Source organism: Cavia porcellus, unplaced genomic scaffold (assembly GCF_034190915.1).
Source record: "Cavia porcellus strain 051 isolate PalLab524CR breed Dunkin Hartley unplaced genomic scaffold, mCavPor4.1 scaffold_6, whole genome shotgun sequence".
NCBI classification, from domain to species: Eukaryota; Metazoa; Chordata; class Mammalia; order Rodentia; family Caviidae; genus Cavia; species Cavia porcellus.
The window spans coordinates 9,405,333-9,433,210 of NW_026947489.1; the positions used below are offsets into that span (position 1 = coordinate 9,405,333).

The following is a 27,878-nucleotide window of genomic DNA, read 5'->3' on the forward strand; positions in this document are numbered from 1 at the left end:
GCCCAGTTTATAAAACTTTTTATAAATGTGTCTATAATATCTGAGGTGTAACAATTGTTTTTTATCTCTTTGTAATAATTTCCGGATATATCAGCATGTGTCACATATAAAAGCCCCAAGAATTAACTACACATAAATGCTTCAGGGGCAAATATTGCTTTCATTCTGTTTACACTTAGAAGGTAAACAAATTCAGCTTTTACTTCAAGCCATACATTTATTTTCGTCTAGCAAACCACTGTCAATTAGGTTACTCAAAAGATTTTCTGATGAAGGTAAAGAAAAGGTGACAGCAGAAGTAAAGGGAAAAACAGTAAATTAAAATTAAAAAGCAGAGTCATTCAGAATTAACAAGCAATTAACATGGAATTGAGGAATTCCTGTGAGAGTAAGGAAGGTGGGGGAGCTATAAAAAGGTCTCAAAGTCTCAGAGCAGAGTGCATGACACAGTGTATTAAGTGATAAAACACAGAAACACATTAAACAAGAAAAAGGAGAAAATATGGTTATCAAAATATTAAGGATCAGGCACGGGCAGAGTTTTTGTTTTTGCTACGAAACCAGGGTCCAGAAAAGGTTGCATTCCCAAGCAACCACCCTGAAAATAAAGCACTGCTTAACGAGGAAAGGGCCAAGAATAAACAATGGGGGAGGGGACAGCTGGCTCGTTACCTTGATACAGGATGCTGGTCAGAGGCACTGGGCTTGCTGCTTCACTGGTGGGTGGGCAGAGCCCTTTCTGCTCTCGAGAGTCCTCCAGCCAGCTCAACCCTGGAAAACAGAAACCACTAAGGATGCAGTGCACAGGCCAGGAGGAGAGGGTTCTGAGGCTGGGGGAACGAAGCAAAGAACTGGAGGGTGACAAGGATAGGTGAGACAGAAGCAGTGATTCTCCTCCCTGTCGCCCCTCTGGGATGCCCTCTTCCCCTCTGTGGAGGTGACTGACTTTACCTGCGCCCTCAGCTGCTGCTCCTCTTCTTCCTTTCAGTCTCCTCCACACTCACCAACTTCTCCATTGAAGAAACACTCCGGGCAGGGCCAGACTCGGGAGCTCTCTATCCTCCTGGGTGCCTCACGGCCCCAACCGGGAGAGCATCCAGACAGTCGAGCACGCAAGGGTGGCTGTCCCGGCTGCCCGGCAGCCTCGGGGCAGGGGTGCAGGGAGGAAGTCCCGGCTCGGGTTGCTGGGGGGGGGGGGGGCAGTCCCGGTCCAGGGGCTCCAAGCAGGGGACTGCGGCGCTCCGGGCCGGAGGCTTCCAGGTAGGGAGGGACTCAGGAGGTCTCCGGACGGCGAAGTCCCAGCTCGTACAGGGTCTGAAGTGCCAGCAGCCAGGTCTCAGGACAGGGGTCTTTCGGGATGCACTTTGCACTGGGCCACCCCCACCCCCTCCCTTCAGCACTTTGGGGTCACTGGGATGGACCAAACCCTCAACAACCAATCAGCGACCGCACTGAAGCCTAAGCCCTGAGCCGTAAACCAGGTCCGGAGTGGGTGGGGGTGGGAGGTGAGGGCGACTTGGTTGGTTGGCTGCTTCCTTCTCTCCTCCTTATTCCAGCAGCCCCCACCCTCTGCCTGCCGTAAAGCTGCCCGAGAATGCGCGACAGTTAAGGGAGGCGTGTCGCTCTGGTCTGGGACTCGTCTCCGATTGGTCTCATTCACTTCCCCCTCAGCTTCCCCGAGGTGGCTTTTGAGGCTCCGCCCCCTAACGGAGGGACTCTAAGAGGTTGCTAAGAGACACTGTACGCCGAGGGGGACTCTGCGCATGCGGAACAAGAGACCAACTTTCTTTTTTTCTACTCTGCAGTGAACTACGGTGGCGCAGAGGGGGCAGGTGAGGACCGGAATGGTGGTGCCAAGGCAGGGCGGCCTGAGTCAGCTCCCAGACAGGTTGGTAACCCTGAGCTGTTGCTGAGCTGGGTTCCTGGAGAGGTGTGTGCCAAAGACTAACGGGCTGGTCCGGGGGCTGGGGAGGCGGCGGTCTCCAAGAAGCGAGGAGAAGGAGACCCTGTCCCGAAACCTTGCCTTGGAGCTTTGCAGACGCGAGTGCCTCGTGCTTGGTGAGTGTCGGTCTCGATACCTCCTGCTTGCTAGCCGGGGATGGTTCGCTTGCTGGGAAGAAAGCGCTCTTTAGAATGAAGATACCCGAGCAAGGGCTTTCATGCAGGGACAGTGATCCTCACGAATTCCTTCGAGTGAGGGGAACTGGAGAGTGGGGGAAATACGAGATGGGGATTTTTAAACGTGTTTGTTAAGTACATTTAATCATTTATCAAGTATGTACTGTCTAGGAACTGTTGAAATCGTTGCGGAGACAGTAGTGAGCGCTATAAACGCAGTCACTTTTCATTTCATGTTTTCAAGGGAAAAACAGACCGATCACGTACGGGTAATAGGAACAAAATCGAGCAAAATAACAGGGTCAAGTTTGAGTAGGACGTGATGGGCTGTTTTAGGCAATCAGGAAAGTTCTCCGAGAGAGGTAACATTTGAGAGGCTATATGAATGGCACAGAGCTAGCCATGCTAAGGTTTGGGGGAAGAAACTTGCAGGTAGAATGAATTAAAAGCGCGAGGCTTCTGATGCTGGAATAAGCTTTGGTCTTTACAAAAGGCTAAGAAAGAAGTTCGCTGTAGTGGAAGCAGGGTGAAAAAGGGGAGGGAGAATGGTTGGTAATGATTGACTGCAGGACCTTGTTAGCCATCATACGGAAAGTAGAGTCTCTTATGTTTTGAAAAGATCATTGGCTGCTCAGTAGAGGAGGAACTTAATGAGGAACTGAACTATTGCAAATGTGGAGTACACGGTTATTGTATTTGTCCAGCAAGGGATAACATTGTTTCAGACTAAAATCACCCAGTACACCAGGAGTTACATTGAACTACATCAGTGTCCTCAAAAGAAAAAAAAAAAAAAAGCCTTCCTGACTGCATGTAAAGAAATATTTTAATATATCAGCTACTTAGTATATCCACTACTTTTCTGTAATAAAATGTTATTTTGTGACAGGTGGAAGTCATAAGCATTCAGTTTGTCTCCTACACTGCTATTCATTTGTTCAATACTTTTTTGGCACCTTCCATATAAACTATTTATATACGTATGTGGGCAAACGACTTACAAGCTTACGTGAGCTCAGTCCTACCAAGAGAAGTTCATAGTCAACTGGGCAGGAAGTGGAGGGAGGACTAGAAGACAGTGCATTGAGATACAATGTTGTACATGTTGACTGAGGGAACATTTGCAAGGCTGGCTGATCTTAACTTGGATCTGTAAAAGCCTCCTTGATGTGGGAGATTTCCAAGTTGAAGGTTAAGGTGGGTGGGTGAGATGTCAGTAGGATTTAGTTAGAGTACACTGACAAAAGCTGGGAATCTTTAAAATAGTTAGCCAGGCGTGGTGGCTCATCTATAATCCCAGCACTCGGGAGGCTGAGGCAGAACTGTTGCAAGTTGAGACCAGCCTGTTCTGCAAAGTGAACTCAAGGCCAGCTTGAACTGCAGAGAAACCTGTCTCTAAAAGACAAAAAAAAAAAAAAAAAAAAAAAAAAAAATTTCACATAGTTTCCAAGGACTTCAGAGAAAATTTGGAACTTAGTTTGTGGACACAGAAGAAAAGTCCAGTCTTGAAAGACTTTGCTAAGCCATGTTAAGGAGATTTAGATTTTATCCCAAGGAAAGTAGAGCTGTTTCTCAGAATGAGATGGGTTTCCTCTTGTTCTGATCCAAAGTACTTGGCTCCTTTTGACCTTTTCCACAACCAGACTCTCCTCTACTCCAGTTTTACATGCGCCAGCTTTGTAGGAGCTTCCTCCTAGCGACACTAAGAACTTTTGAAACCACTCAGACTTTTACCGTTTGTTCTTGGTTCCCCAGCAGTGCCCCTCCCACAGGCTATATGTTGGAATGTTTTGAAATTTCTTCCATCAGATTAATTCATCCTTAAGCACTTACTAGCCCAATTATTTAAACACAGGATGACCAAAAACTGCATTTTTTCAATAGTTTTTATAAGACAATATAACAAGAAATATAAAAACCAACAATTTTATCAAATTTATTCAGTAGAAAAAAATCAACTGATTGAGGGCCAGGGATATAGCTCAGTGGCAAAGCGCCAGCCAGGCAAGCACAGTGTCCTGAGTTCAGTTCCCAGGATCAAACCAAAAAAAAAAAAAAAAAAAAAAAAAAAATCTAATTGAAATGACGTCTGTCTGAGTGATGCCAGGTTACTCTGTAGGTAAACAAATATGTCGCCCAAATGATACTCGGATTAAACTGTTATATGGTTAATCTCAGTCTCCCATAAAGTCTCGGAACATGTGCAGATGTACATAAACCTTCTGTAAGAGCATAACACATTTGGTCTGGAGTATAACTGCCAGTGGAGTCCTTGTTCCCACCTGAAACCTCCTGAGCCATCTTTGCCATCTGCAGAACTTTCCCGACTCTTCCTATGAACCAGAGTCAAAGCTTCTGAATCACATGGCCAGGAAACATCACAGCAGTGATCCCACTTCTCTGGTACCAAAATTTGTATCATTTAGGGTTCATCAGAGGAACAGATTTACTATAAACTATGTGTATGACATACAAAGGATTTACTAATAGGCTTACAGTGGCTGCCTGCAGAGTCAGAGTAGAAGAATGTAAATGGCCATCTTCACACTGAGAATAGTGGGATCCAGTGTAAGGTCAAAGGCCTGGAGCTCGGCAGAGGCTGGTGTGTGCACACATGGGAAAACTGGAAGCCTCAGGGAACTGGAGATGACAATCCAGGAACTGGAACTCCTGTAAAGAAACAAAAAGGAAGACTTTCTTTTTCCCTTTTCACTCCACCCAGACTACAAGCCTGTTGATAGGTGCCACCCACATGCAGGGATTTTCTCTCCTTGGTTTGCACTTACAGGTTAGTCGTCCAAAAGCACACCCAGAACTGTGCTCCACTAAGCCTGGTGTTTCTTAATCCTTTCAAGTTGACATCACAATCAGCACACTGTTACTCTTACCAGTCATACGTTGTAATTTCAAGTCTCTAAGTGTCCCTTTTTCCTTAGCATAGTTAGCTGAATTACAATTAGAAACTAGCTGTATTTAGGGCTATTAACTCTTACTAAATTTATTAGCTTTTATTTTTTCAGCTACCATGATTTCTAATTAAAAAACAAAGTACAAATTCCTATCCCAGGAATTTTGTAAAATACTTTGAATATTTCATTTTTAACCCAACTACTGCCTTCCATTTGCTTATATGTGTGTGTGTGTGTGTGTGTGTGTGTGTGTGTGTGTGTGTGTGTGTTTGTTTTTGGAGACGATCTTTTTGTCATACTGAACTTGAACTTGCCATCCTCCTGCCTCAGTCTCCTGAGTAGCTGGGATTACAGGTGTACCTGGTTTTGTACCTTCCTGTTTTCTTCAAATACTTTAGGCAACAATGTTTGTGCTATGAATTTCTAGACTAGATCTGTATGTTTCACCTGAAATAATTCCCAAGACCGTGCCTTACTGTGAACCTTGATCTCTCCGTTGTGTTTCCAGTACTGTTAAGATTATGGAATTTCAGGTCTACAAGAGACTTTAGGAATCACCTACTCCAGTGATTTTTGAATTTTCTTGGCAGTTGTATTCCAGTATTTTTTTTTTAAAAAAAGGATTAAAAGCGGTGTTTTATTTGTATTGTTAACAGAAATGTATAAGAGGCCATTGTTGTGGACCTAGCAGGTGATCAAGTCCAGCCGATCAGACTGACAGAATGGACTCACCGGTCATCAAACCGAACTTTGAAACAGGCCAATTTTTCAAATCCCCTGGGAGACGCTCAGCAATAAATCAGAAGGGGCCCCGGGTGCGTTAGCCAGCATAGTAAGCCTACCCCACTGATTTAACCCTGTGAGGAAAGTAACTTTAAAATGACCAATCTGCTTTTTGTTCTCTGCTTTTGCTTTTCTGCCTGTAGACCTAGCTCTGCTGCTTAACTGATTTCAGTGTCTTTCCTAAATCTTCAGATGAGCAACAAGAATCATTAATAAAATCTTATTTGACCTTTAAACTTGTTCACACTTTGTTTTTTAACTGCACAAATGTGATTTATAAGTTAATTTCAGAACATGAACTAATTATAGATTCAGGCAGTTTTGAACTCCAAGAAGGAGAGACAATGCGATTAATAAATCTGTAAATAGTTATGAAGCACATATTTTTTAAAGTAGCTACAGAACTTAGGCAGTTCAGTCAGTGAATCTGCTAAATGCTTCTTCATCATAGAGAAGAGTAAGACTCATTTCTTGAGAGGTCTGGTCACTGGCTTGTCTCCTCGTTGCCATGTGTCGCCACGTATTTTCCACGTAACACCATGCGTTCATTGCAAGTTTTTTGGATCATTAAAAGATACAGTTGTATTATACTCAAAGAGCATCGTATTGCCAAATTTCAGACTGTGCTCCTAGATCATCTTAAATTGCTTTATTGAATTTCTGCTTGCTAGTTCTTAGATTATAATGTTTCACTTATTTAAAAGGGGTTTAGATTGCAGAGTTTTGTGGGGGTTTTGGCTTTTGTTTTAATTTGTTTTGAGGTGCTGGGGTTCAAATCTGGGACCCTAAGTATGCTAGGCAAATGCTCTGTCCCTGAGCAATACTCCTCGCCCTAGATCATAGAATATTTTTACAAGATTATTTTGATTGTATTTTTAGCAGACATCATTTTCCAATCACTTAGGTGATAACAGATCCCTAATAGAATGGAACCTCTGATTTTATAACATATAAATGAAGTAATTCAGAATAAATGTTGATGAAGTTTAATTCATTTATGAATTAAATGACTCAACTGGAGTTGTTTATTCCTCGAGTAAAAAAGATATCATTGGAAAAATGCCCAAGCCCCGGAGCAGCAATTCTTGATCGTTCTCCTGAGAACTGAAGGCTTACCGGTTTTTCCTAGTGATTTCAGTATGTGACTGTGGTGAATGCTCAGCACCCAACAGGTCATATCATGACCCCTACAGTACTTGGTGGCAGAGATGTTGAGCATTTTATTTTTTGATGCCTGCAGATATGGTTCTGGGCTGGTTGAGGACCCAAATGTAGTGAACGGGGCCAGGAAAAACCCAGCAGAACAGTGGGATCCCATCCTGTCTTTGTAGCCTAACTTGGCTCAGTTGTACCTAACAGGAAGGGAAGGTGGGACTGGATAAAGAAAGTCTCCTGTTGACCTTGGTCCCACTGTCCCAACAAAAAGAATGCTAAAGGGAAGGAAGTTCACTGGTGGGTGTTGAGGTCCCACAGTGTAGCTCTTGCCTTGGTCACTTACAGGGTTCTTCACACTTTGCCACACTGCTTGAAGATAGGGCTTCAAAGTGCGCCCCTTCTGTCGAGCTCATTGTGTAATGTAAAGACTAAGCTCAGAACACAGTTCCTGTGGTGCCCACTTCTATACACTGTATTGGTAATTTTCTTGTGTAAAATTTGCATTGTAATTGAAACTTCACAAGTTAAAAATGACATGACTTTGGGAGCTGGGAATGTAGTTCAGTGGGAGAGCCCTTAGTTGATACGCCCAAGGCCCTAGGTTTTCTCTCTTGCAATATGAAAGATTGATTAATTAATTACACGGTATTTTTTAAATGTCTGAGATCAAAGTAGTACTAAAATTTTTGAGTGTGGGAGTGATGCTCAGTGGTGGACTGCTTTCCTTGTATGCATGAGGCCCTTCCACCCCCAGCACCAGAAGAATATATAAATAAAAACTTTGTGACTAATTTTAGAATTACTTGAGACATACTAAATTTATCTTCAGCTAAAAATATACTCAACAAATCTAAGTGCCTCTGTGTGTCAGACACCATGCTAAGAGCCAGAGATGAAGTGAAGAAGCGGCAGACAGCACTTGGTGGGTATCATCTAGCAAGGTGCACATATAAATAATTGCACAGACAGTTAAAATACATTGTGGTTCATTCTGTAAGACAGCACTGGTGGCCTAGCCTCAGAAAGTCATAGTTAATGCAAAAGGAAATATGGGTGGAAGAGCTTTCTAGACAGCATCACTGGTATGAAGGTCCAGATACTGGAAAGAACCTATTAAAGTAACTAACAGAAATATTGGCATTCTCCAACTTAAGTTATGTAGATGTTTTCACCATATAAGCTATTTGCTTTTTGCGCAGGTTTAAATATGTACTGCTTTGCTGAAGTAGGTAGGTAATCTTAAAAACAAATCCTGAAAACCAGCTCATCTGTTTGTACAGAATTTGTGTAAAATGCTTAGTAAAATCTGGGTACTGACAGTTCTACAGACATTCGCTAAACTCTACCCTGGCAGAAGTGGTGGGAAGGGCACTGGCAGGCGGGATGGGCATAAACTGGTAAAGGAAAGTGAGTAAAGAAAACTTGTCATTAAAAGATTTTGTTGTGAAAGACCATTTAAAACAGATTTATATTTTAGAAATTAACAATAGAGAAGTTTTGCTTTTTATCCGTACAGTAGAAGTTTTCCAGTTAAAAGTGCTCCCCACTAAGAACAATATGATATTAACTCAGGAAGCTGAGGTTTCTCATCAGTAAAATCAAGTAAATTGGTAAGTGATTTGCAATGTGTTATCCCTGGTCCGTTCTTGAGCTTTCCCCAGAATTAAGAAATCAGAATCTCTGAGGGTTCAGCCAGTCATCTGTGTTCTAAGAAGTCTTTCAGGGAATTCTGACGCTAGGCTTTAAGAGCACTGATCTAGGTCATCACAAGATTTCTTCTGCACTACAACTGTGACTTTTGAGAGGTGGGGATTTGTGCTAAGAATTGAACCCAGGGCCTCATGTTGGCTAGGCAAACACTCTACCACTAAGCATCCTCAGCCCAAAACTATTAGTCTAATACCCAGCACCAATTTGTGTAATACTAGAAAAAAGTTGTACTTGGAGTGGTCAGATAATAAAGCTCTCTGGGAAAGGTACGTGTGAGTATCTCTACTGATCAAGTTTACGGTAAGTGTTACACTCTCAATGTTACTATTCGAGGCTTCAAAGAGCAACACTACTTTGTAAGTAAGTTGTCTAAAACAAGTACAGCCTCTGTTTGAATTTATCCAGTAGCATGGGATTTGCTGATCCCTGTATCTGCCTATTGCAGATAAACTGGAAGGATCCCAGTCGAGTTATCAGGAGTTTGGATGACTGTGACTTCTTGGTTTTGCACTGTTTGCCAGTGCTGAGGTCATGCCCTGCCCCCTCGCCAAGGCCCCATTTGATGCTTGCTGCATTCCGTATCAAGAATCAGATGCCCAATGCAGTGTTTTACTTCATTTCCTTACAAAATGGGGAAGAGGGTGCTATCTTTCTCAGAATAAACCATGCTTATTCATTTCCTACAAATAGTTTTACATCACACATACTTGCAATGCAAAGGAAATACAAAGAGAGTGCTTGCTGGGCAGACCCAGGAGTGGGAATTTCAGGAACGGCATTTAATTTAACCTTCCCTGTGTCCTGCGAGCTGGGTACTATCCTTGTACCCTTTGAGCAATGGGAGACTAAGGCTTCAGGGTAGTATGCCTCCGTGGTGTGGTGGAGCCATTTGACTCCAGCAGCCATGCTGTTACGAAGATAGCACTTTAACAGGAAGCCACTTAAATATTACGTGTCATTTCTATAGCTGAATTGCTAACCTTTTCCTTTATGCTAAAATAAATAAGTAAAATTCTTGGCCTTTGTCAGAATCCCAGGCAAATTTAATAGGAAAACAATTTACAAACCCTTGACAAAGTTTAAGAGTTCTCAGTGTCTCAGCAATAATCTGGGAATTGAAAATCCAAATTATCAATAGGGCTTTACCCCAGGAAGTTCCTACCTGAAACACCTTACGTGTGGCCTCGCAATCTGCTTTTGCAGCCTTTCATTGATACTGATATTGGCTGTTTAAGCACTAGTGTTTTAAGGAAGTAGCAAGGGGTAGTGTGGTACCCAGGAGGTGGTGACGGATGGTAAGAAGAGCCTTAGCTCAGGGCACTGAGAGTGGCCTGCCTGCACCCCTGTTCTTCTCCCTTCCCCCTCCTCCCACCGGTCCCCACATCTGGTGGACCAGCTGGGCCACTGACAGATGGTGTGCATGGGGAAGATACCTATCCTTCTTTTCACAAGGAAAGGAGGTACTCTTCAAGAGTCAAACCAGGACCATATTTCTTCCAGCAAACTTTTTGCTATCGTGTTGAGGGAGAGAACCAGCCAGCCAGGAGGATGGCCTTTCTTTGGAGTGCCTCAACTTCTGTTGAAGTGTCCTAGCATCTGGGTTAAGTATCCGCTCAGGCCATGATCAGATATGAACCTTGGAACACAGTACTGAGCCTCTCAGCAAACTTCATGCGGAAGTCAATTCGTTATTGACTGTGAGGGTATGTTTCTGTTTCCTGAATTTAAAGAAAAATCTAAATGAAGTAGTGACACTTTCCACAGCACATAAAAAACAACGCTAAATTACTAGCTGCTTGTTCTTTGATAATTTTGAAATTATCAGAGAATACTTTCTAATGAGTAGACATTAAGAAAATATTTTTAGGGCCGGGGCTTTAGCTTAGTGGCATAAGCACCTGCCTAGCAAGCACAAGGTTGTGAGTTTGATTCCTGGTACCAAAAAAAAAAAAAAAGACAGAAATTTTTAAAACATTTTTAGATACCATTCTGTTTCATTTTTAATTAGACATTTTTAAGATCAAAATTCATTCTGGTACATTTTCATAACATTTTGATGGATCTGAATGAAATCCTGTATGTATTAATGCTAAGAATCAGAAGCCGGATGTCTACAACTGAAATTATTGTGGGTTTTTTTTTTTTTTTTTTTTTTTTTTTTTGTTGTTGTTGTTGTTGTTGAGGCAACTCTTGGTGCTCAGGCAGGCCCGGGAGGTAAGGCAGCTGAGAGCTGCTGTGTGCCCTTTCCCTAGCTTCCTCCAGTGGGAACATCTAATGCAGTCCAGCATAACCCACCAGCGTTACTCAGAGTTCTTGTGTTACTTTATCCCTTTATTTAAATGTAGACTGAGTTCTGTGCAGTGTTGTCATTCGTACAGGTTTGTGCGTCGCCTGCATGTCTTTATTCTAGAGTCCCCGTGCCTAACCTTCCTGGCGGTGCCCATTGAGAAGCAGGGCACCTCCCTACTGACTGGCAAACCCTGGTCCGGTCTTCATTCCCTATTTCATCATTTCATGAACTGAATCATACAGTGAGTGCGCGCCTTCTGAGACTGGCTTGTTCCCTTCAGCACTATCGCCTCAAGAGCCAGCCACCTTATTCCAGGGGTCGCTAATTCTTTCCTTTGTATGGCTGGGAGTTTTGGATGGTAGTCGTGTGCTGGGGTTTGTTTAACCCTTCACCCGGTGGTGGACATCATGCACCTGTCCCGTTTTCTGGAATAAACGTCAAGCGTTCATTACTGATTTATATGGTAGACGCATATTTATAGTGTTTAAGGGCTGCGAGTCCTTTCTCTGGAGTAGCTGTGCCATTTTACATTCCCACCAGTGTTGGGAAGGAGACCTAGTTTTGCCACCACCTCGTCAGTATTTGGTGTCACTAATGTTGATTTTAGCTGACCCGATAGTGATATTTCACTCTACTTTTAATTTTCAGTTTCCCTGGTAGTTCATGTGCTAGGACATCTTCTCATGTCTTTATCTGACATCTCTGCATCCTCTTCAGTGAAATGTCTTCCTGTCTCTTGCCCAATTTGAACTAAATTATTGTCATTACTATTATTTTGCATATGTGGTACTGGGGATCAAGGGTAGGGATGCTCTACCACTGAACTACATCCCTAGACCCGTTTTTCATTTTGAGACAGGGTCTTTGCAAGTTTCCTAGCCTGGCCTCAAACTTGAGGTGCTCTAACCGCAGCCTCCTGAAGTACTGGGAATACAGGCATATGCCACTGTGCCCAACTCTAATTCAAGTATTTTTTTCTGGAGTTTTGAGGATTCTTTACATATTCTAGATATTAGCCCTTGGTTAGATGTGCAGTTTGCTAATACAGTGTTTTCTCAGTCTGTGCCTTTTCATTTTCTTACTAGGACTTTTTTTTTTTTTTTAAAGGAAAAGGTTTTAATTTTATTGAGGTCCATTTTATTAGTTTTTACATTTAGAGATTATGTTTTTGGTGTCAAGGCTAACAATTCTTTGCTCAAAGACTTTCTGTTAAGTTTTTTCTAAAAGTTTGATTGTGAGCTTTATGACCATGACCCATTTTGAGATAATTATTGGGGAAGGTTGAAATTATTTTACATTTGCCTCAATCTTTCATTTGTGATACTCTTAAGCTACTATTAAACTAACAAAATAGAATCTATGAATAGTTTGGCTTTTCATGAGCAGTCAGTGAGTTTGGTGGAGCTACTAAAAGTAATTTAATATAAAAGCTTAGTGAAGGGGATATCCTTACATAATGTTTTAACCTTTGTAAAGTTGCTCCGTGTCTTTTGAAACATTTTCTTCATTTGCATTGGGAAACCTCATAGTCACCAACATGGTTAATTTTAGAGTTCGTGCATGTAAAGACAAGCCTGAGGACTGCTACTCTGTTTATAGTATAGGAGAATTAAAAGTTAGAGATTAGGCTGTATGCATTGTGTTTACATTTAGGAAGTTTATCTGAGGTCTTCTCACTGGCTGTCCTGGTTTTGGGGCTGTCAGAGGAAGTTTGAGGATTGCCTCAGCAGGATGGTTGAGGCCATAGACTCCAAATTTGTTGGCTTCAGATTGTGATTCTGCCACTTCTTAACGAGCTCTGTGACTTCACCTCTTTGTGCTTCAGTTTTCGATCTGTGAAATGGATATGATCATTGTCATGTAAGGTTGAGAAGTTTGCAGACACTGAGAACCATGTTTGGTACACAGTGTACACTGAATAAAGTTTAACAATTTTGCCTAAAGCATCAATTTTGTGTGATGGTGAATGGAAAGTGTTTTATTTTCATGGTGTGTACATGAGTGTATGTATTAGAATGCAGATTCTATTGTATAGGATGCAAAATTCAAATAGTTCATAGTAGTTTAAAAAATAAAGAAAGCTTTAGACAAACTTCATATTGTCAGGTTCCATTCACAAGTTTCATGTTTGCAAACTCAATGAAATCAGGAAAAAGATGCCTCAGAACTAAACTTGTAGACCTTTTTTGGTTGTCATTATTTTTCAAATAATACAATGTAACAACCACTTACACAGTATTTGCATCATATTAGGTATTGGACTTCATCTAGAGATTATTTAAAACACACAGGGGTGTGTATTCAGGTTAGATGCAAATACTACACCATTTATGTAAGGGACTTGAGTACTGCAGATCTTTATGGGGCCCTGGAACTATTCATCCCTTGAAGTCTAAGGACAACACTTGTCTTTGTAATCCCTCAGCAATGGAGTGTATGCTCCTCTGTCAAGAAGCGCATTCTAAAAACACCAAGAGGAGCTGGTGCAATTGCTTTCCTCATTAGACCTCAAGTTTCTGCTCCTTTCCAGGCTGTATAGATGGTTTCAAAACCTCCCAGCACCCAGAGTGCCCTTCCTCCGACACCTTGCCTCTTAATGTCTCTTTCAAACTTGGTGACTGAAGGGTACAACCTCCTCCAGGCCAGCCTGGTAAAGTAGGTTGCCATGTACAAACCCCAGAGCAGCCACTTAAGGAAAAAAGCAGTCAATTCATCCTCGTAGTTTGTTTTTTTAGTGTTTTGTCCTTTCATTTAATACCACGGTTGCTAAATACAAAACAAAAAGTAGTTTTCGATTTCCAGCAGGCTGTCCACCCATGGACATTTGTTTCAGTGTAGATTTCTTTAGCCTGCATACATATCTTTAAAGAGAGTGTAATTAAAAAAGATTTGTATTTGGTTACAATAAAAGCAGCCTTCAGGACCTATTATCTTCATCTTGTTATCCATCTGGCCCCTAGACATTTGTGGTCCTGTTGTTTGGTTGGTTGGTTGGTTGGTTGGTTGGTTTATTTATTTATTTATTGAGAGGTTCTATTTATAAAGTCCAGTTGGGTTTTTTTTTTGAAAAAAAGAAAAACTCAGTAAAAACAGAGATACAAAATTCCAAACACAAGATAATAGGAAATCCATTTGAATCTAGCTTTTTAAAAAAACTGATTTGAAGATAATTTATTTAACATTTGCCATATCAGGACAGCAAAGCAGCCCTTTCCAGTGACCACTCATTAAAAAGGTATTTCAGAGCATTAACATAATGCAGTAGCCCCCATTTTCTTTCAGGCATTTTCAAAGGGCACTTTTTTTTCTCAGTGCTAGGCATGACACCTGGGGCCCATACATACAGGTGCTCTAGCACTGAGTTACAGCCCGGCCCTGTATTTCTTAACATTTATACCTTTCAGCCTTATTGGGGAGGGCGGTTTACAACCTTTCTCTTTATTGAGAAGAAATGTTATTGTGACAACTAAAGCAGAGAGTAAAATAAGTACAATGCAGTTAGGCTTTGAAGTAGAATGTGAAAGTTTTTTAATTTCATTAATATGTTTGCAGTACATAATGACTCCATTCATCTTGGGAAGTTGGCGTATTTATTTGACCTATAAAACACGAGCACATATCAGAAATGTCAGTTAACTCATCCTTTCACTTCTCCTCCCGCTTTTCTCCCTTTCGCAGTTCCTAATGTGTGCCTGACAGAACGTGCCAGACACTCCAGTGGGTTTTGTTTATGTCACTGTAACACAGAGGATGTTCCCGAGTGGGAAATCTCTGAAGGAGAAGCAGGAAGCAGTAGGCTTTTGGAGAACATGGATGACAGATGCGGCTTTTTGGTTAGTTTTTGGAATACAAGGTGGGCAGTGTTTCTTAACTGTTGTTACTTTCTGGGGATACAGAAAAATTTTAACATTTAGAGCAAGATTTCTAACGGTCTGTGTTAGTAAATCACGTTGGGTGTACACTTCAGCTTGAAAGTGTACAAAGGATTGAATCAAAGGAATCTTCCAAAATTTTGTTCTTAATATTTATTTTTGCAACAAAGGGCTAAAGCACAGTATCTTTGCCTGGTGGGTGATCAGCAATTAGAATTTCTTAGACGCAAAGTAAAAGGGAAAAGCCAGTGGGGAGAGGTCCAAGACCAAGGCAAGGTTAGTGGTCATGAGGCCCAGTGGAAGAAGTCACCTTCTAAGTCTATTCCTCTGAGCAAGGTTAGAGATGAGCGAGGCATTTGCACCTGATCTTGGTAGGAAAGAAGTCTGTGGATGTTGTTAAAGATAAGATTTTAAGAGGACATAATCATAACCTATAAAAAATGACCACATGTCAAAAATGTTATTTAACTCATTAATTCATAGAAAATCAAGCAGCTGTCAATGTGTTTCAAGAAGAAAACTATGAATTTTTATATGGAGTAAAGGAATGTTACAGTATTTGCAAAGAGAAGCAAAACTAGCCTTTCCTACTGGAGGGGGGTGTTCCTCCTTCTGTCACGCCATTATTTGTGTGTCTATACGTAGAGTTATTTGCATTGCTATCATTCATCTATAGTTAAAAGGTGTAAAAGGTGTTAAAAAGTAAGAGGTATAAATGTCCCATGTGGAAAAAAGGTGTAAAATAGCATAAAGGTAATGAGGGCCAGATCGTTTTCGAAAGTCCTCGTTTTCTATTCAAAGAATAGCCAGTAATTACTTAGGCTTATCCCAGTCTTTATAGTAACCACCTGCTCCCCCTGATATCAATCCACCAATCAAGTCCCCATAGTCTCTGCTTTGAAAGAAATATCCCCTCCCCATCCTGTTGTCCATCACATTAGAGGAGTGTGGGACAATCAGAATGTCTAAATTTGATTTTGTTTATTTGTTTACTCCACGTCTTGTCTTTTTCTTGGGATAAGATTTCAGAATTTTTTTAGTGATACAGGTCATAACTGAGTGTTCTAATACCATGTAATTTTAAGTTGAACCTTAATTAGCAATAGCCATAATATAGTTGGATCATGACAGCAATCTAACTTCAGATTTTCATTTTAACATTGGAGGTAAAGCTTAATGAATTTGAGCTATCAGAGTGAACTGGACAATTTTTTCCACACGGGACATTTGACAAAATCTGCAGACATTTTTGGTTGTCACAATTTGCATGTGGGGCTGAGTGCTCTGACACAGAGAGCGCAGAGGTCAGGATTGTTGCTTGACGTCTTACAGTTCCCAAGACATCTTCCCACCTGAAGAGTAACCTGGTTAATAGGTCCAAGGTTGAGAAACCGCTGCATACCACTGAAAAACATTAGCGGATTGCTGCCATTTCTGCTGTGATAAAATTAAAATAATTTTATACCCTTAAATCTGGACGGAAATCATATATATATCATAATGTTCTTATTACAGTTTTCTATTTTAGAAATTCTGTAACAATCAGCATTACATTTGACTTGAGACAGTAATTAAGTGGCAACCATTATCTTTCTCTTATAATATATATGTATCATTTATAATTTTAAAAATTATTTTTCCTCATTTAGGCATCACTGAAGAAACATGTTAGGATTCATCACATCTCCAAAATAGCAATATTTACAACGTGGAGGTGTCGACCTTCTTAGTAGACACATTTTGAAAATCAAAATGAATGCCTTCTGGGAAGTCTTAGAGCACTTATATAAGAAAGTACTTCTCGGAGCCACACTCGAAAGCGAGAGCCACGAGTATGTCTTTTATCTCAACCCAGCACTTCCAGATCAAGAGTACGCCACCACCCTTTCCTTAGAACGGCCAGACACAAATGAGGTGCAGGAGGTGCATCAGCCTGCCACGGTGACTGCCATGCCTGGAGCAGGAGTACGTGTGAAGAGAAACTCTCAGACAAGAGGTGGCCAAGAGACACAGCTCCTTCAGTTAACTGTGATCCAAGTGATGATATCCAAGATACTGTCTGCGGAAACTGAGATCCGTGCAAAGGAGAAATACTGTGATATAACTAAAATCCTTTTACAGTCAAATGAGGTCGATTCTAAATTGGTAATCCATTTACCTTTTCTAAGATTTAGATCTGTAAAGTAAGAGTTCTAACACATTCAACCATAGTGATTAAATATATTTGTATTTCTGTAGATTTGTATGATCCAAAATTCAGATAAATTATTGTCTCACATGGCTGCAAAGTGTCTGGCATTGCTTCTCTATTTCCAGTTGAAAGAAAAGGTAAGATAAGTAATCATATGTGTTACTTTTTCTCTTCTGAGGTCTTTAAAGTTGCTCTTTGACATTTGATTTTGCTCCTTTAGATACAGACATCCCTCCTTTAATAGGTCATGCAGCTATATGGGTAGGCCATTAATTAAACTGGTTGCAAATGAAGAATTGTATGAAGTATGTACATTACAATAGTCAAAAAAAGGAAGTGGTCAAAGAAAACTCCAATGTGGTGACTTTGCTTTTATTTGTATAACTCTTAAAGGTAGTACTCTAATATATAACAGAACATAAACTTACAGTACTATAATGCACAGTGCAATCAACAAAAATTGCAGTGCTGTATAAAGGTGTACTGTACAAAAAAAGACATCAAGGTGCTATAAACAAGATATGCAGAATTGTACAAAGGACAAAAAGGACCATAAGTCAGAATAGTTGTTAAACAGATGGGTCTTTAAGCAGGGGATGCTTGTATTTTATTAATAAAATATTTACTCACATAGTAATGCATAGGTCCACAAAATCATAACCATGAAGTAATGTGATGGTTGCTGGTATCAAGAATTGTGGTCTTAGGGGCCAGGGATTTAGCTCAGTGGTACAGTGCCTTTCTGGCCATCATGAAATTCTGAGTTTGATTCCCAGCATCCAAAAAAAAAAAAAAAAAAAGAATTAGAATTTTAATAATCAAACTCTTAACACAAGAGGTGAGTTTTAGGCCATAGCCTTGTTTGTATTCTCAAGTCAGTAGTATAGCCTTCCCCCCAAAAAAGTTATAGGAACTGGTACTTGATCAAGCTCATTTTCACAGGTTTGATATAAATAAAATCTATGGATGGCCCTTAGCGTAATGAAAAACTATATGAACAGATTCAAAATCCGATTGTTCTCTTACCTCTGAATAAATTAACAAGCAAATCTGAGTTTTGCTGACATTTTTCTGAACATAAAAGTGATATATTTGAGAAATAGAGCAAAGTATAAAGACCAAAATAAGAGTTATACTTCGTTTTATTATCTGTAAGTAACACTCCTAGTATTTTCATGTTTCCCTTTGAAATTTCTATGGCGTAGTGAATTTATTTAGTGCGTTTTTAAGGCAAATGAATAGACAGTGTGTTACGTATTATTGTGTGTATAATAAGTAATTTGCAACTATAAAGAAAATACCATTCTTTGTTTTTATTTTATCAGTACATGCTAACAGTGCATAACAGTTGCATTCATTGTAGGAAGTTGGCACACGTGTATAACATATCTTTAATTTTTTTTATTACCCTTTTTTATTTTCTCATTTGTAGATAACATTAAGTACCTCCTGGATTGTTTTTTGCGAAAACAACCTTTCTGAATACTCTGAGAGTAATGAAGTAGTACATTGCGTCTGGATTCTTACAGCTGTAATAAAAGAAATCTTTAAAGACACATGTTCAGAGAAAACAGGTATGAACTCATCGCCCCACACATGGCCGTCACGTTGCTCCCAGGGACATTTTATCTATGATAAAGAATCAAATTTATATTTGATTTCTCTTGAAGTATGAAAAACTAAAGAATCTGCACCTATATATTTAAAAGACTATACTTCCTTTTTATTATTTATTGGTACAATTTAAACATACATAGTGATCACATTCATCTTAGGGAATTTGTGCCTGTTCTGATACATCTCGATTCCTGTTTTTTCCCATTCTGCTCCCCTCCCTTTAACCCCTCTGCTCCTCCTTATTTACAAAGCTTTGTTTTTATTTTATATTTCTTTCCTCATGTTTTTCTTTTCTCTTTCTTCCTTTCCCTCCTCCCCCTCCCTCGCTCCTGTTTCCTTTTGAACAATTTCTTCCTATTTTGCAATATCTATTACACATTTCCGTTCTTATTTCCACTTTCAGTTTCTCAACAGCAGGAAACCAATGCACTATTTGCACATGTTTGTATGATTTATTTCACCTAAAGCTTAGTAGTACTCCAGTATATGTGTCTATGTATGTATGTATATATATATATATATATATATATATATATATATACACATCTTTTGTATCCATGCATCACTTTATGGACATTTGAGCTTTCTCTGAGGTTTAGCTATTACAAACTACTGCGATACACAGCGGTGCGTATGTATCACTGTGGTATGGTGCCTTTGATTCTTTTAGGAAGATGCCAAGAAGGGGAATAGCTGAGTTGAGTAGACCCTCTAGTCCTAGTTTTTTGAGGACTCGCCACACTGATTTCCACAGTGGTTGCACCAGTCTGCATTTCTACTGGCAGCGAAGGGCTCTGTTATCCCCACAGTCCTGCCAGCATTTTTTATCGGTTGATTTCTTCATATCCTGGAATGAGATGGAATCTCAGCATTGTTTTAATTTGTATCTCTTGAATGACTGGTGATGTTGAACATTTTTTCATGTATTTGTCATTTCTACTTCTTCCTCTGAGAAATGTCTTATCATTTCAGATGCCCATTTTTAGGGTGGGTCTTTTAATTTGAGGAGTCTGATTTTTTCAATTCTTTATTTATTCTAGGAATTAGTCTTTTGTCTGAGGAACAACTGGCTGAATTTTTTCCTCCCACTCTGTGGGTTGTCGTTTTACTCTGTTTGTGACTTCTTTTGCTATGCAAAAGTTTTTTTTAATAAGACATCCCTGATGTTGATTCTTTGAATTATTTCCCATGAGACAGGTTTTGTTCATGAAGTCTTTGCCTACATCAATGTCTTGAAGAGTTCTACCTATTTTCTCTTCCAACAGATTTAATGTTTCCATTTTAATATTTAGATCTTCAATCCATTTCAGTTTAGTTCAGTGCATGGTTATAAACATCGGTCTAATTTCCGTCTTAGCATAGGAAAAGCCAATTTTTCCATCCCCATTTTAACCTCTTTTAACAGAAAAAAAATTATATAGAAAAATGAAAACTTTTCATTATCATAAATGTCCTACATAGTCTACTATCTGTATTTATAAAATAATGTTAACCATACTTGTTAGTTTTTTATCTGTGTTTCATTTGTTCTTATTAGGGATAAATACTCCAAATGTATGTTTTTATCCTATAAAATATATTTATAAAAATTGAACTGTGATTGTACTTTCATAAGCCTTTGTTTTTTTCTGTTGCTTATGATTACTATTTCTATCATTGCAGAAATTCTAAAGCAGTTCCTGACTACTTTTGAGACTACTCTTGAAGTGTTCTATGATTCCTTATTTTCCCAGCATTTTGAAAACCACCAGGATCCTTCTAAGATAATAAACAGCTTAGTGAGTTTCTTGGACTTACTTGAACTTCTCATAGCCTCCAGAATCTACCTGAAGTCACATTTCAGGAGCCAAAGCGTTTTCTTTTTAAAACCTTCTTGTGTGCTAGACATTCTTACCCAGCCTCTTCCGGCTTTCGTCAAAAGAAAGTTGATTATATTTATCAAAAAGTGCCTTCTGTGTAAGGTGGGTGAAGACCTGTGTCGTGCCTCTGTGCTGGCCTTGCTGTCACCAGACCATCACTTAGATGTGGACATGATGGCTTTAGCTAATGCCGTTTTGCAAGCTGTGAGTCTGGGTTTATTGAAGACATTGCCTGTTCGTGGAAAACGACCTTGCTTTGGAGGTAACGAAGCTCAGCCTGGAGGAGGAGACGCTGCTGGTCCAGATCACGTGCTCCTTAGAGCTGCAAGCTTAATAACAGTGAAGTCCTTAGAAATCAAGTTTCAAAACTATACATCTATAAATGAAATGAAAGGTAATTTGCAAACTCCTTTTTTATGCAAAGTAATATGTTACTACTTCATAATTATCAAATCATGGGGCTAGTAAAAATTCCAGTAATTCAGGTTCTCCTGATTATAATTTATTAAAAATTTCCCCCAGCAGAGAGAGAGAACTGAAATTGTCATGAACATGGACAATGTATTGTGAGCCACACTGACTGTATATAGTGCAATAAATTACTTCAAACATAAGTCAGTGTACTGACATCTCAAAGTGGTAGAAGTTAATTTATTTTCCAGTGTTTGTAGTAGTTTATCTTTTTTATTTACTCTAGTAGTACACTTACTTATATAGATTATTAATACTTATAAATTGAGTTGTGCATATAAGAAGATGTGGATTGCATTTTAGCTCAGAAGTTCAGAGAACACCTTACAAAGTAGCATTTTCAGTGTAGATACTGGGGAAAATACTTGCTGCTGCACAAATGAGTAGCAGAGCCCCAGACAAGCAGCAGATACTTCCCATGAAAACTTGGAAGTGTGAGGAGCAGCTTCCCTGAACTGTTTTGGATGTCATTTTTAATAATTGCTTATTAGTTATTGTTTTGTGCAAATATAATTTACAACACTAGGTGGCATCTGTTATATAATTTGGAGGTCCTCAGAATCTTTTTTTTATTTATTTTTGCTTAACAGTAGTACTTTCAATGCTTTAACAAAAATACTTTTCTGTTACTTTAGAAGCAAAATTATTTTTTAATTTGGTTTCATTGATGTCTTTAGTAATACACCATTGTAGCCAGTGAACAGATCTCTGTTTTTGGCTTATTTATTGATATGCTTTTAGCAACAACAAGTAGCATTTGTTAGCTAACAGCATTTGTTCCTGAGACTTAACTGTAATTAGTTACATGGCAATTGTGGCAAATAAGTGATCCATACATTTAAACGAATGACCTTTATTAAGTCACTGTTTTTCTGAGCCTCAGTTTCTTCATAACAAAATAGAGATAATCTCTAACTCACAGGACTTTTTGAAGGTATGAATTGTGCTAATATACTTTAAGATACTTTAGACACTTAAAATATTAACATATTTATAAACTGTTGCCTACACTTTGAAATTTGCATTTTTCAAAGCTGACTTACAGAGATTCATGTCTGAGTTACTGACCTTCTTAAAGCCTCACCTTCAGCCCTGTCTGCAGTTGTACAGCCCGTGTGAATGGCTGTGTCAGGTCTTCATAGAACAAGACGATGACATGCTAGAGGCTGCCAAAGCATTACTGAGCGTGTACCTAAAGTTGGTCAGGTGAGTGTGTATAAGGTAACTGTTGAACTTCCTGCATGCCAGACAAATAGGAAGCACTTCAGAACATGTGCTGGGCATGCTATTTACTTTCATCTTTGGAGGGAAATGTTGTGCTTTGCTCCTGAGTTCCAGTTCGTTTCTCTAACCCAGCCTTACATAAAAGCAAGGGTAGACTTAGATCATTGTGAATTCTTGACTGGCTGGCAAGTCAGGGGTAGCAGAAGTAGATCGGAATCTGGTCACTCACATCCTGTTTCCCTGCCACCTGTTTACCTGTGTGACCAGGGGTAAGCTAGTATGCTTTTCTAAATCCCAGCTGATGTTGGTGACCATTTTTCACCTATGAGACTTAATTTTCTCTGTTAAGCATCTATAAGTTGCTTTTTGTGTTTGTAAAAGTGAGTACAAACTTACACATACTCAAAGGAGCTGTTGCAAACTTTCCCTTTATTGTATAGCCACATTTGGACTCCTACCTTCTTAAGGCATGTGTCTGAAATTGGTTATGAAGTTATGTTACTGATGACATTTATACGGATTCTGTTTCTGCTTTATTAAAACAGCCTGTACTTGCAGCAGTCTCTTCGTGTGGCAAATATCTATAATTGCTTACGAAGCTAATAACTAATGACCTTTTCTACTAGTCCTGCTTTGCTTTATTAAAGCCCTAAAGTATTTGCTTTATTTCCATTTCTCTCTTGGCCTGGGAGAAAGGGATTTCTTACTAATGATCGGTGGTGCGGCATAGTGCTGCCAGTGCTGGCAGTGACCGCTCTCAGACCCTGAGTGTTTGGGGCCAATTTTGAAAAAGGTTCTAATCAAAGAACATACAATTCTTACATGTGATTTGAATTAGGCTTGAAAACAGTAAAACAGAAATTTAGACTGAAAACGTGCATGCCAGCATGAGTATCTTCATTGCACTCCAAGCTGACTTTTTAGTCTCCAAGGAAAAGGGAACCTCTGAATTACATTTGATTTCTATGGGAATTTTATAACTTCAGTTCAAAGTGTCCAGAGAAGTAGATGCCCATGCCGTATGCACTTATTTTTAAAAATGTATCGGTTAAGTTGTTTTGGTTGTAAATCATAGAAACTAATAGAAAGTCATTTAAGTAGAAAAATTATTGGCTTGTGATCAAAGTTCAGAGGGATTGAGTTGGCACAGCCATGACTATACACAGGAATTCAGGTCATGCCTTCAACTGTTTCTCGTTGACACTGCCTCCCAACTCTGAATTTATTCTCGGGTATGGCCACCAGCAATTTCAGGCTTACATGGGTCTTAAAGTTGTAATCTTTCATAGTGCCAATGAAAGTTCCAAGAGAGAGCCAATTAGCCCCTCTGGGTCCTGAGTTCTTGTCATTAAGGTCAAGAGCATGTGGCACTGATTAGTCAGTCTAGATCACACGTACAGCTCCATTGATAAGTCAAGAAAGGAGATTGAGGCTGCAGCCCCCTGCCCCTTACCATGCAGTTGGCTGCCCGGGAAAATGAAGGGTTCTGATGTCAGGGGAAAGGACAGCAGAAGACTTACGTTGGACAGACATAAACTAGAACTGCCAGAGTCAGTGGGCTTTTGATTTTATTGAATCAAATTTATTTTGAGTTGTAGGGAATAGAATAGTTTTTAATTTTGTGTTTTAAAGTAATGCGTAGATTAAAAAGTAATCGTATAGGTAAATGTGTGGTTTGTTAAAATTGTTACATTTGCAAACAAGTCGTTAATCTGGGTTCTCCCTTATCTTCATTTTAGAGACTATGAAGCTACTGAAAGTGTGACCCAAGGAAAAGAAACGTGGATCCGTCACACACATGAAAACGGCTATAATCCTCACTGTATTTTCATATTCTTCTTAAAAAATATAGGATTTGATTCAGCAGTTCTTCTTGACTTTTTGATTTCATCAGAGACTTGTTTTCTTGAATATTTTGTTAGGTATTTAAAGTTACTACAAAAAGACTGGGACATTTTTTTCACCATTTGCAAGGCCTTCAATGCAGCTGAATCTCAGTGTGGCAGGAATATTCATAGTTGTGCCCCCTCGCTTGCCCAAGACAGAAGCAGCAAGCAGATACCTCCTCCTCATGGTCTGACTGCTCCTGGTAGTCACAGACATGCTCACGCCTGCGTCCCCTGGGCTGCCGGTGATTCTTCTGAACTTCTGAAGCAGGATGTGATGTCCAAGGAGACGGATACCGTGAGCGATTATAGTCTGACTTCTCACACTTCCCAAAGGCTGGTCGACTACGACAGCTCTGATGATTCGGAAACAGAATCCACAGGCCAGTGTTTAGCAAACAGCCAACAGACATCTTTCCCCGAACAAGCAAGCAAGACAGTGCAAGGCCCAGCTGGGACAGGTAGGGATAAAAAGGAACTTACCTTAGAGCCTCAGTCAAGCCCTCTGGTTCCAGAAGAATCTGCTGATCCCTTTTCTGTTGACTGTGAAATAGACCCAAATAACACTGTCTCTGAAGTAGAGATATTTCACAGAGTAGTCAAATGCTTTGAGGACCTACAAGGTGCCATTTACCGTTTGCAGAAGAAAAATCTTTTCCCATATAACCCAGCTGCACTTTTGAAGTTGTTAAAACGTGTAGAGGCCATGTGTATTAAAAGTGTCAGCCTTTTGTAAAATGTGGTATTTTACTTCTAGGAATTATTTTTCCTTAATATAAATTGCATATTCATGAGATAATACTTTAAAAAGGAAAATAGTGCAAAAAGGTTTTTGTATCTAGTCTTTTCTTTTGCTTTACTTATTGGAAGCAGCATGGTACTCTGAAGAGACATCGAATGACAAGTCACTTGATACAGTTTTGTATCACTTGCAAATCATGATAGTTCAAAGTTGTACAAAATTTGAAGTGATTATTGCAATTATCAGTTTCTTAAGGCTGTTACAACAAATTACCACATCCTTAGCAGGTCAAAACAAATTTATTCTGTAATGGTTCTGGACGCTCGAAATACAAAATCAAAATCAGCAGGGCCATGCTTTTTTCCAAGGCCCTAGGAAGAGTCCTTCCCTGCTTGATGCTGAGTGTTGCTTGCCCATAGCTGCACCGCCCCATTCTGTACCTCACGACATTCTCCCTGTGGGCGGGCCTGTGTCCACCTGTCTTGCAAGGGATCAGCTGTGCTATTAGGGCTCCCTAATCTAGTCTCACATCCTAACTTGACCATATCTACAAAGACCTCATTTTCAAATTAGATTGCACACAGGCTCTAGTCAGACGTGAATTTCAAGAAGACACTAATCCGGTGTAGTTATTATTTCTCTCTGAGGGATTTACATGTAAAGTGTTAAACAGAAAAAAAAAAGTTTAAAGAGAAGAAATCTGTTCTGTATACATGGTCTACTCTATAAACATAATTTTTAAAAAACAGTCTACATATAATGTACTCCATAGGGTATAGGGTTATGATCTGATACATAATGTTTAATAAGCAAGTTGGAGTAATCAACATTTCCAAGTTCTTAAATATTATCAGTTATTTGTGTTGGAAACTCCAATTCTTGCTGAAGTGATTTAAAAATATGTGTGTTGTAGAACATAGTTATAAACTACTAGGCTCTCCAGCATTCAGACTAACTCCCATTAGAACTACGTGTGTTTTGGTATCTGTTATTCCATCTTTTGCTCCTCCTACATTCTAGTGTATGTGATCAACTTTTTAGCTTCCTTGAAATTGTGAGAATAAATAGCATTTATCGTTTTGTGCCTGGCTCAGCTTATGTAACATATTGTCCTCTGATTCAATCTATGGTGTTACAGGGATGAAATTTTATTATTTTTAATGGAATTAAATTGCATTAAGAATACATACAGTGCCACATTTCCTTTAGCATTTTTCCATCAACGAGTGTCTTGATGGACTCCATATTTTGACGGTTGTGCATAATACTGCACATAAACTTGAGCATACAGATACTCTCTGATACTGATGTAATTTCCTTTGGGTATATACCCAGTGGTAGGATTGCTGGGTCAGTAGTAGTTCTGTTAATATTTTTTTTGGAGAAATCTCCACATTATTATGTTCTGTAATGGCTTTACTAATAATTTACATTCTCACCAAGAGAGTATTTTAAGAGTTCTTTCTCCGCAGTCTTGCCAGTTTTTGTTGTTTTGTTTTGCTTTGTTATCTTTTTGGTAGTAACCACTTTCACGAGAATAGCATGTTATGTCATTGGGGTTTTGACACACATTTCTGTCACTATTAGTAACGTTGGACTTTTTTTCATATAGTAGTTGGCCATTTGCAGGTCCTTTGCCTGTTTTTTAACTGGCTTATTTTTCTGCAGCTGAGTCTCATGTATTCTAAATATTAATCTCCTATCAGCAGTATAGTGTGCAATTCTTTTCTCCCATTCTGTAGTTTATCTCATCATTGTGTTGTTCTTTGCTATGTGGAAGCTTTGTAGTTTGATACAATTCATTTGCCTAGTTTTGCTTTTGTTGTTTCTTTTGTGGCCTTAACCAAATTATTTTTGCCAATACCAATATTAGGCAGTGTTTTTCCTTGGTTTACTTAAAGTAGTTGCATAGTTTCAGGTCTTACATTTAGGTCTGACCCATTTTGAGGGGATTTTTATATATGGCAAGAGGCAGGGGTCTGATTCCATTTATCTAAATATACATGCCCAGTTTCCACAGTATTGTTTATGCAGAGATTGTCCTTTCCCAAATAGCTATTCTTGGTACTTTTGTCAATAGTCAGTTGGCTGTAAACATGTAAATTAATTTCTGGGTATGTTACTCAATTCCATTTGTTTATATGCTGGTTTTTATGACAGTACCATGCTGTTTTGATTACTGTAGTTTTAAGGCATGTTTTGGAGTCAGGTGTTGTGATGCCTCTAGCTTTTGAATATGATTCTTATTTAAATTTTCTGTGAAAAGCTAGGTCTATAATCACAGCTGCCTTGCTAGCTGAGGCAAGAGGTTGGTGAGTTTGAGGGTAACCTTGGGAGCATAGGAAGGCTCCACCCTAAAAAAAATATAGTTGTGACATGAACAATTATTTTGTCTTTTTGAGGAAAATGATAACTCCAGTTTTCATGCTTATTAGATTTGTATAGTGTCATGGTTTATGTCTGTGGCCCCCAGGCCTCAGGAGTTTGAATTGTGCATTTGTTATTCGTTCATTGTCTAGTGCTTGGATTGATGGTGTCAGTGCCCCACCCTCAAAGGGGTGGACACAAGATGTGATGTAATGGCAGGAAGAAGGTGTGTCTTGCTCTTTGCTGGTTCCTGTTTTGCTGTTTGCAGCCGCCATGAACTGCGGCCCAGCCATGCCTGCCTGCCTTGGAGCCAACTAAGTGTGGACTGAAACCTCCAAAAACTGTAAGAAATAAACCTTTCCTTTCCCAACTTTGGGCTTCAGGTATTTTGTCTTAGCAATGAGCATAAAGTAACTAAGACATATAGCATAGCAACTATATTGTGCCAATGAATCTGTAATTAATCTAAAATGTCCTTAAAATATTTAGTAAATGACCGACCCTTTCGTTGAGAAATATAAGACTAAACCTTTTAGACATTAAAACATAATGTACTTGGTTTAATATTTGATCACAACTAGTGATCAGAACAGTCATTGTTAGCCAGGTGTGATGGTATACACCTATAATCCCAGCACATTGAGAGGCTGAGGCAGGAAAATCTCAAGTTTGAGCCCAACCTCG

General features: G+C 39.5%; 2 protein-coding genes across 6 annotated transcripts in view; one reads left to right on the forward strand and one right to left on the reverse strand.

Annotated features, from left to right (window-relative positions):
- Nucleotides 1-1,537, reverse strand: part of Asb7 (ankyrin repeat and SOCS box containing 7) — a 39,381-nt gene extending 37,844 nt beyond the window's left edge. For both annotated transcript variants that reach the window (XM_003475275.5, XM_063249923.1), the window contains exons 1-2: nucleotides 952-1,537; nucleotides 673-771 (exon numbers count right to left, since the gene is read on the reverse strand). The gene's annotated coding sequence lies outside the window, so the exon portion shown is untranslated. The remainder of the gene's footprint in view (nucleotides 1-672; nucleotides 772-951) is intronic.
- Lins1 (lines homolog 1) lies at nucleotides 732-27,564 on the forward strand. Of its 4 annotated transcripts, none has more exons than XM_023567477.2 (9): nucleotides 732-871; nucleotides 1,806-2,058; nucleotides 14,644-14,818; nucleotides 16,487-16,982; nucleotides 17,076-17,165; nucleotides 18,461-18,602; nucleotides 20,308-20,898; nucleotides 22,010-22,181; nucleotides 23,939-27,564. In XM_023567477.2, the coding sequence occupies exons 4-9, from the start codon at nucleotides 16,590-16,592 to the stop codon at nucleotides 24,819-24,821; spliced, it is 2,271 nt and encodes a 756-aa protein (XP_023423245.1). In that variant the 5' UTR covers nucleotides 732-871; nucleotides 1,806-2,058; nucleotides 14,644-14,818; nucleotides 16,487-16,589; the 3' UTR covers nucleotides 24,822-27,564. The 4 variants fall into 4 exon arrangements, with proteins under 4 accessions (XP_023423245.1, XP_023423246.1, XP_003475571.2 ...); XM_023567478.2 differs by having other exon boundaries at nucleotides 1,806-1,888; XM_003475523.5 differs by lacking the exon at nucleotides 14,644-14,818.
- The last annotated feature ends 314 nt before the right edge of the window (nucleotides 27,565-27,878 follow it).

Bases quoted from the DNA above. Each gene is read 5' to 3' on its own strand.
- Lins1 (XM_023567477.2), top strand. From the start codon at position 16,590: ATGAATGCCTTCTGGGAAGTCTTAGAGCACTTATATAAGAAAGTACTT. The intron at 16,983-17,075 runs GTAATCCATTTA...GTATTTCTGTAG, and splicing joins ATGAGGTCGATTCTAAATTG to ATTTGTATGATCCAAAATTC. The intron at 17,166-18,460 runs GTAAGATAAGTA...TCTCATTTGTAG, and splicing joins ATTTCCAGTTGAAAGAAAAG to ATAACATTAAGTACCTCCTG.